The sequence below is a fragment of the Sorex fumeus genome, unplaced genomic scaffold, assembly GCF_029834395.1.
Source record: "Sorex fumeus unplaced genomic scaffold, SorFum_2.1 ptg000006l, whole genome shotgun sequence".
NCBI classification, from domain to species: Eukaryota; Metazoa; Chordata; class Mammalia; order Eulipotyphla; family Soricidae; genus Sorex; species Sorex fumeus.
This window is the reverse complement of record NW_026606063.1, coordinates 26,167,434-26,176,961: the sequence shown is the minus strand read 5'-3', so window position 1 is coordinate 26,176,961 and position 9,528 is coordinate 26,167,434. Positions and strand designations below refer to the sequence as shown.

At 51.7% G+C, this 9,528-nt stretch overlaps 1 protein-coding gene across 1 annotated transcript; it reads left to right on the top strand.

The window, feature by feature from the left end:
• The first annotated feature begins 848 nt into the window (after positions 1-848).
• On the top strand, positions 849-9,327 carry CUNH2orf50 (chromosome unknown C2orf50 homolog). Its single transcript, XM_056126318.1, has 3 exons — positions 849-967; positions 8,307-8,346; positions 9,136-9,327. The coding sequence occupies exons 1-3, from the start codon at positions 849-851 to the stop codon at positions 9,325-9,327; spliced, it is 351 nt and encodes a 116-aa protein (XP_055982293.1).
• Positions 9,328-9,528: the final 201 nt, after the last annotated feature.

Below are 9,528 nucleotides of genomic sequence, written 5' to 3'. Positions count from 1 at the left end.
AACTTCTTCCTTCCAGAGCCTTCCTGCCTCTGAAAGGCTTCCAAGGAGTGTGCAACAACAGGAAGAAAAAACACGCTGACTTGAAATCTTTATGGGACGTGTGGAGGCTTTGGGATGCACAGGGGTACCCAAATGATGCCTGGGGCCTGGCTCTACCCTCAGAACCCCTTGGCACAAACTCGGCACAAGCTCTCCTCGTGCTCCCCGGCTCTGCTAACAAAAGTGACTTCATCAACAAAATGGTCTATCACACCTTCCCACCATGAGACACAGCACCCTGCCTGGGGTTCTCTGGTGGGCACTTCCCCCCCTAAGGCACTTTCAGTGGGCGGGTGTGGAGTGGGGGTGCTGGTGGCTCTGGCCTTGGCGGTCTGGCCTAGCTCAGAGCAGGGGGAGAGGAGCAGGGAGAGGAGAGGGGAGAGGGGCTGGGGGCTATGAGGATAGGTAGTCAGGAGGTGATGGTGTCCAGCAGGAACTGCCTGGCCCCCACTCCTCCCCAAGGCAGAGAGGACAGTGGGCAGCAGCTGGCCTGGGCGTCCCTCCACACTGCCTCTTCATGGGCACACCAGGGAGCCACCGTGTCCCCAGGGCAACAGTCAACAGGGCAGAGGCTCCGAGGGGCCGCCTCCAGTGCCCCTCCCCCCAGCCTCCTGGCTTTCTTTCTCTCTCTCTCTCTCTCTCTCTCTCTCTCTCTCTCTCTCTCTCTCTCTCTCACACACACACACACACACACACACACACACCCAGTTACCCCTGGGGAGTGGCCCCCGTGGGGCCCCCAGAGAGACACGGCAGCTGAGTCCGACTACTCTGCAGAGGCCTCAACTCCCCGTCCGGCCTAAGGTCCGATGGCAGGCGGGGGTCTTCCTGCGGGGCCCAGGACAGAGTGGGCAGCCCTGAGCAGCGTGCAGCAGGACCAGCTGTGGAGGGAGCGGCTGCTGGCTGAGAGGCAGAGCCAGAGGCGCTGGTGAGTGACCCCAGGGGCCGAGGAAACTTCTGGAGAGAAAGAGAGAGAGAGAGAGAGAGAGAGAGAGAGAGAGAGAGAGAGAGAGAGAGAGAGAGACCCAGGGCTGGGGGTGGGAATGGGGGAGAACCCCAGACTGGGTGGGCTTGGAGGGAGAGGGAGAGCTGGCAAGGGCCCAAACACAGCCAACTCCCAGGTTCCCTCCTCGACTCTGGGGCCCGCGGTCCTGGGGGAGCTGATTCCTTGCACCCTGCTGGCAGGAGACCACAGTGAGGCAGGGGGTGGGGGGAAGCAGAGACCAGGCAGAGGCTGTCTACTCAGCCCCCTCAGGAACCAGGGGCCCCCAGCTCCCTCAGGCCTGGAGTGCCTGCCTGGTCCGGGTCCTGGCTACTCAGGGCCTTCGGTGACCCGCAGGCAGGCACCAGATCTAGTAAGAAACCAACACACCTGGGGTGGCTGGGAGGGGGCAGCGGGGGTGGGGGAGGGGAAGGTGCTGGTGTGATGCCAGGAACCTACAGGGGCTGGGCTCCTTCTTTGTCCACTGTTGACCAGCCCGGGAGGTCACAGTTAAGCTGAGACCTGATACTTGAGAAGGGGCCAGGTTTGGTGCATTTTCAAAACAAAATAAAACAAAGCCTCTCCCTGGGACAGTCAAGGTCTGCATTGTTTTGGGTTTTTTTCTAATGTAAGGAGACACTGGCTGGGTTTTGGGCTGAGTGTGGCTGAATCTAGCTTATTTCTAGTTCTGAAAGCCCGCTCTGGTCACCTGCTTAGAATACATGGAGTGGGGGAGGGTGGGGCAGCTGGGAGGGTGGTGGAGGCCAGAAGCGGCTCAGGAGGCTGAGTGGCCTGCCCTGGGGGTGGAAGTGGAGCCTGAGATTTTAGAATTCAGGGAATGTTTTGGCGGTAGAGTGAGAATTGCTGATGAGTGCGTGCGTGCGTGTGTGCGCATGTGTCTATGTGTGTCTGCACGTGTGTGTCTGTGTATATGAGTGTGTGTGTGTGTCTGTGTGTGTAGCGAATGTGGTGTCTTTGTGTGTGTAGTTTTGTAGGTATGATAGGAGAGGAGTGTGTAGTGGGACAATGTGGAATGTGTGTCCTCTATGTGTATCGTGTCTTGTGGTGTAGAGAATGTTCACAAAGAGAGTGACTGGAAAACTGAATAAACTCGGGATTTATCAGAGAACAGCAGGGCCTGGAGGAGGAGGCATTTGCCTTGCATGTAACTGAGCATTCCTGGCATAACATAGAGTCCCCGGAGCACCACCAAGAGTAATTCCTGAGTGCAGAGGCAGGAGTGACTCCTGAGCATCACTGGGTGAGGCCCCTCACCAAAAAAGCCAGCAGTGAAAGTACATGGAAGGGCAGAGAAGTTTGTGGAGGGATGAAGAAGGCGAGAGTGGAGACAGAGATCTCCACTCAGTGGGAATATGAGTGGACAGAGAGGACTCAAGGCCAAGACGCTGGTCCACCAGGGTCTGAGATGTTGGAATCCCATCTTGATGGAGCTGCTGAGAGGGTGATTGATTGTAGGTGCCGCCCGAGAGTCAGCCACTGAAAATCCACCACAGCCCAAGGTCAAGAGCCTATTAGAGGAAACAGGACGGGGAAGGAAGGAGAAAGGAGCAATAGCTAGTAGACACAGGACTGCATTTGCGGACAAGAGAAGATCTTGTCAAGAAATCTTGTCATCACAAGAAATCAGAGTAATGATCTGACACCGTCATGTGAATATCCTGAAAACCTGGCACCGAAAAGACTGGCCTTTATGTGCGAACTCTATCTCAATTTTAGAAAGAACAAGGTAAACATGAGATGAGGACCTTAAATAAGCTTTTCCTGGAAAATCAGGATGTTCCAGGAGAGTTGAGGCTACAGCATACAATGCCACACCTGTTGGCTGTGCAAAAACTCCTCCAGGAGCTAAAAAAAAAAAAAAACAATAGCCAGAGAAAAAGAACCCCAGAGATGGTGAGCCACAAAACTCAAGAGAGTGGAGTAAAGGGCTCTTTGCAACAGAAATAGAACACAAGTCAATTTCCTTTTTTTTGTTTTTTTTTTTGGGGGGGGTCACACCTAGTGATGCTCAGGGGTTACTCCTGGCTCTGCACTCAGGAATTATTCCTGGTCCTGCTTGGGGGCCATGCAGGATGCCAGGGATTGAACCCGGGTCGGCCGCGTGCAAGGCAACACCCTACCCACTGTTCTATCGCTCTTGCCCCTATTTCCCTTTTTCTTACAGTTATCTTGAAAAATGTTGCAAGGGGACCAGAGAGATAGTTCAGGGATTAAAGATCTGGCCTTGTATGCAGCTGACTCTGGTTTGATCCCCAGTACCACATGTCCCTCCTGGGTTTCATCAGGAGTAGCCTCTGAGCACAGAGTCAGGAGTAAGACCATCAGCTGTGGTCCAGAAACCAAAACACAAAAAGTAATAAGAAATCAGTAAAATCCACTTTAACCTTTATTTTATTTAACCTTCTCTATGTAAAATATTGTCATTTCAACATGTAGTCAATAGAAAGAAAAATGTAAGAAGTGGTTTATGTTCTTTGTTCCAAGTCTTTGATATCTAGTTGGTATGTTTCATCAATGGCTCATCTCTATTTGTACTGGACACCTCTCAAAGGCTGGATAAATGAGCTTCTATTTCTACAGAGAAACTCAGGACCAGAGGCCCCCAAAGCAGTGATCTGGCCCTGGTCACACAGCATGTAGGCAGCAAGCAAGGACCCTGAGTGTTTTTCTCATACTTTACTGGCTCTCACCAAAGCTTAGCAGGTTCTGGTAATAATGCCCTTAGCTTCCATTTGTTCAAAGACAAAAATCATAACTTGGGTCCCTTATGATAGCAAGAGACACTGGTTGGTAGGACAGGACCCAAACATTTGAGGAAGAAGGGAAGAGATGAATTGGCAGAGTGTGGGGAAAGGAGGGCCAGGGAGGGTGCAGAGGCAGGGGGTAGGGGATTGAAGTAATCCATATTGCAGAAGGGACAGCTGGAAAGAGAAACAGAGTTGATAGGATGGCTCAGAAGGTGGGAAGGCGACCAGAGCCTCAGGAGGGTGGTCTATAGTCACTCAAAGTCTGCACACTGAGTAAGTAGGCAACTTGAACAAGCACAAAACAAAACAAAACAAAAACAAATTCTCCTAGGAATTGGCCTAAATTTGAAATGTAAAACACAGAACAAAGTGACAGTTCATAAAATCAAAATGAGTAGAAATTACTCAGGAAAAAACAAGGGGATGGGAAACGTGAAGTGGAATGAGAACCCTAGAAAACAGTGCAAGAAGGTCCAACACACTCTTAAGTAGAGGTCTCTGAGGCAAGGCGAAATATTACAGAGACAATGTCTGAGACTTCCAGAATCAAAAGGGAGCATCCACAGTGCTGGGACTCGTGCTGCAGTGCAGGAGAGGGACCAAGAACTGAAGACCCAGGAAAGGAATGAGGAGCCAAAAAGGAAGGTGCCACAGGCTGATGGAGAAGGCGGCCCAATGCCTCCGTCCTCAGAGCGGGAGAACTCAGGGTCACAGGGGCAGCTGAAGAGAAAAAGCCTTATTGATGACCTGATGCATTTGCTTGTGTGATGGTACTATTGAGAGGGACTCTACAGTTTTGTTGAAGAATTTGGAATCAAAGATTAGTGTGTAGAAAAATCTAAGAAAAAGTAGAGCTTTGCTCTCACTGGGAAAAATTTAATTGTCAACTATTAAAAAGTCGAAGTTGAACAAGAAAGAAACTGGGATTGTATTAGACCCAGTTCATCACTGAATAGTATTTCTATAATCATAAGTATATGAAAGATAAATAATTTCACCAAACTCTATAATTTTGTTTGTTTCATTTTGGGACCACACTTGGCAGCGCTCAGGGCTTACTCCTGTCTCTGTGCTCAGGGCTCACTTCTGGAGGAGCTTAGGGGGATCAGATGTAGTACCAGGAATTGAACTCAAGTTGGTCATGTGTAAGACAAGCACCTTAACCCCTAGATAGACTGTCTCTCTGGCCTCTATCATTATTTTTGGAAACAGAAGATGAGAAAGAGGCAAGAATGCTCATTTCTAATCTTCCATAACAGTCAGTAGGGAAGGTTACTTCTTTAATTCCAGAAATGGCAGGGTAGGTTTATTATTCTAGAATATATGGATGTGAGGGGCTTGGCATTAGAACAGCGGGTAGGGTGTTTGCCTTGCACACAACCGACCTAGGTTCAATTCCCAGCATCCCATATGGTCCCCCAGCACCGCCAGGAGTAATTCCTGAGTGCAGAGCCAGGAGTAACCCCTGTGCATGGCCAGGTGTGACCCAAAAAGCAATAAATAAATAAATAAATATATACATAAAATTAAAAAAAATAAAATATATGGATGTGAAAGACAGAGAAACAGCTAGGAAGCGTGAAACCCTCGTCCTTCACACCCTACCGAGATGACGAATTGCCACCCACAAGCGGCTCTCCAGCACGGCGATGGCTCCAGAGGCAAAAGGACTTAACCCAGAGCCTGGCAGCTTGCGGCAGAAAAGTGAATGGACCATGCATTAAACTATGGCGCCATGCCTCCCCAGGAGGGAAAGGGTGTTGCTCCCTTCCGCTCTCCCCCTCCCAGCAGCAAGGTGGCCGCCACCTCAGAGCTTAAGCCAGGTGTGAGCCAGCAGTGATGGGGCAACTGCAGTCTCATGGAAAGGGGGACAGTACCAGCTCGTCCTTCACGCCCTACCAAGGTCACGAGTTGCCCCCCACAAGCGGCTCTTCAACACAGCCATGGCTCCAGAGGCAAAAGGACTTAGTCCAGAGCCCAGCAGCTTGCGGCAGAAAAGTGAATGGACCATGCGTTAAACCATGGCGCCATGCCTCCCTGGGAGGGAAAGAGTGTTGCTCCCTTCTGCCTTTTCCCCCCCCTAGCAGTAAGGTGGGCGCCACCTCAGACATAGGAAAGCCAGGTATGAGCTGGCGGTGACGGGGCAACTGCAGTCTCATGGGAAGGGGGATGTACCGGCTCATCCTTCACGCCCTACCAAGGTCAAGAGTTGCCCCCAATGAGCGGCTCTCCAGCACAGCCATAACACCAGACGCACAGAAACCAATCTCATAATTATCTGGCTCTTCGCAGAAATTCAAAATCACGAGGCCGCTATTGTGGCCACGGGAGATAATATGATTCTCATAACCAGCTATAGAAACAAAGTACTTCACAATGCCTTTTCAGCAATTCTGATTGTTGGGGGAAAATTCTAAACAATAATGGTGCATCTTTTGTCAAAATTATGAATGTAATCAATGTAGAGAAGAGTTAAGTGGAAATCATCTGCCTCACAGGCATTAGGAGGGGCGGAAGGGGGGGTATATTGGGGTTCTTGGTGGGGAAAAATGAGTACTGGTGAAGGGAGAGGTGTTTGATCATTGTATGACCGAGACTTACACCTGAAAGCTTAGTAACTTTTCCCACAGTGATTCAATAAATAAATATAAGAAGAAAAATAAATAAATAAATAAATAAATAAATAAAATTATGGAAAAAAAAAAGAAAGTGTGAAACCAAGTGGAGAGGCCCTGCAGTGAGAGGTCAAGAAAGTACTTTTATCATACATGTTTGCCTGGGAAATACTCCCAGTGGTGCTTGGTCAACTGCCTGAAAAAACTGGCCTTGCCTGGGGGTCACCAGCCAAGCCCAGCAGTGCCCAGGAGCCTCCAGAGCGACACCAACAGTGCTGGGGCCCACGAGCTGCCAATTCCAAACTCCAGGCCGGGCATATGCCAGACCTTTGCCCCTAACCACTGAACCATCTCTCCGGCCCCTGTAACTTGACTCTTAAGAAAAAGATTAGAAGCCAGAGAGATAGTACCTGGGGTTAAGGCATTTGCCTTCCATGTGCTTGACTCCGTTTCCCTCCCTGGCATCATGTGTGGTTCCCTGAGCACTGCCAGGAGTGAGCCCTGAGCACAGCCAAGTATAGTCCAAAACCCAAAATAAGCAAGTAAATAAACAAATAAATAAATAGTTTTTAAAAAAATTTTCCAGTGCAGTAAACCCAGGAGGAATCTCTAAGAGTCCACCAGGCTGGCCCCACAGGGCAGACAGGCTCAGAAGCCCCCTGAAGTGTGGGTTTGAGAGCACACAGGCTGAGAAATGCGTGTGGCAGAAGCACCAGGCTGGTGGGAAAGTGTCAGCCTTCTTGAAAGACCGATTTGTTAAAGGGTTTGAAGCAGGGGAGATTGACGGTCCATTCTGCAGAAGAGCGAAGTTAGTCTCGGAGGCTGTTGAGGAGGTGATGTTACAGGCAGGGGCTTCAGTGATAAAAGTCCTCCTCCATCCTCCACTCTCCATGCCAGGGGCTGCCTCATGCTGGGAAAACAATTCTGTACTTTATTTTAGTTTTCTGTTTGTTTTTTTGGGCCACACCCAGTGGTGCTCAGAGCTTACTCCTGGCTCCTGGCAGGACTCGGGGGACCATATACAGTGCCAGGCATCAGACACAGATCAGCCACATGTAAGGCAAGAACCCTGAACCTCTATTCTGGTCTCTCTAGCCTCCCCTTCTTTTGTGTGTGTGTGGGGAGGTTGGGGGGGGGCAGGGCGGGCATATTTTAGTCTCCCAGTTGGGAACAACGTTTAATATACTCAAGACAAACTCCAAGACAAAATAAATTCTAAGTGCATGACCCAAGTTTGTTTCCCCTTTCCCCCACTTTCCTTCCCCTGCCCCCCTCACCCCTACACACACACACACACACACACACACACACACACACACACACACATGCGTGCCTCCAAGATCTCGAATTTCTCAGAGCAAAGACTGCATTTCATTCAACACAAAGAAAAAGGTGGAGGTGAAGTCCAGAACAAGAGCATGTGCCCCAGAGTATTTTATGAAAAACAACAACAACAACACCTGTTTTCTTCTTTGTCCTGTGACTGTGAACATTAATTTTTGGAGAGGTGAGGTGGCTCCAGAGTGCCCAGGCAGAGCACTCATTCATTCAGCTCCAGGGAGAGGGGTGCTGGGGGGTTGAGGGGGGGTGCTCAGGGACGACCGAGGGGAAGGTCCTCTCAGTTATTCAGGGGCTCAGGAGCCTGGGATCTAGAGATGTGCCCTATGGCTGCTCTCCCCACCTCAACCCTCCCTCTGCAACGGGATATCTCTGTGTGCAGAGGTGGGTGCGTTTGCACCCACAGGACCCTTCCGGAGTGCTGGTTGGTATCAGGATTTGTCTCTTTCTCAGCGGGTTCCTCCTTGAGCTGATGTGAGTCCTCCGTGTCCTGAGTTTGTCGAATGTTCAGTCACTACCAGATGTCCCGGGGAAACTCACTCTGCTGCGTGCTTCCCTTTCCAGGGCTCAGAATTGGAGCTTCCTGAGAGATTACGACCCGCTGGTAAGACCATGTGTGACTCTGGGCTTTTTGTTCATTCCTGACTTGGTGCCCCCATCCTCGCCCACACGGGTGGGCTGGGCGTTTCAGGCAGGGGAACAGCAGAACCAATGGTGACACCGAGACAGAGTCTGGAGCAAGGAGTGTGGGCAGCTCAGCACTGCTGAACTTGCCTCTTTGCTGGCTGCCCTGGGGTAGAAAACACAGCTCAAGGGACCAAGCTTCACTCAGCTCTGGGTTCCCACTGCCAGCCAGTAAGAATCTCTCCTTGGGGCTGGAGCAATAGCACAGCGGGGAGGGCGTTTGCCTTGCATGCGGCCGACCCAGGTTCAATTCCCAGCATGCCATATGGTCTCCCGAGCACCACCAGGAGTAATTCCTGAGTGCAGAGCCAGGGGTAACCCCTGTGCATCACTGGGTGTGACCCTCCCCCCCCCCAAAAAAAAAAGAATCTGTCCTTGCTTGCAGTGATGCATTAGCAACCAATCTAGAGGGGTTGCTAGAGCCTAAGTGGTGGGAGGGCTGCAGGGTCCAAAGGATACAGCACAAGCCCCCCCACCCGCCACCCGCCAATCCAGTCACACATTGCAAACATAAAGGGCCCAGGGAGTTCGGGGGGGGGGGGGGGAGTCCCAGGGTACAGAAGGAGAAGGGGCCCGGGACTGGCTGAGTTTCATCACTCTCCTGGGGGGTCCCAGCCAGGTGAACATCTCCTTCCTCGCCCTCCTTAGGGCCCAGCTGGTGTGGGGTGTCCCCAGTCCCCAACACATGACGCGACTGTCCCTCTCTCAGGGTAACAGGAAGGAGCCGGTGCAGCTGCCCGAGCACGTGCCTCTCTTCTCGGACACGGTCCCTAATGCCTCGAGCCAGGTGGTAGGCAGCAGACTGGGCACGGCCCTGGGCCAGACCCTCGCCCGCATGGACCTGCGCTTCGTGGAGGGGGCGCGGAAGAAGAAACTGGACGAGGAGCTGCAACCAGTGTAGGGAAGGTCAGTGGTGGGTCTGGGGACGTGGGGGCCCAGGTGCCCCTCTAATCTGGGCCATGTCTCCCTCAGCCCTCCTCCCCACTCGCGTAAAGGCTGAGAACCGCCCTGGGGGTCACTCAGGATTCCTCAAGGGAGGGATTTCCGGTCTGTCATTGGGAGCTGATGGCCCCAGGTCCACACTGCTCCTGGCTGGGTGCTG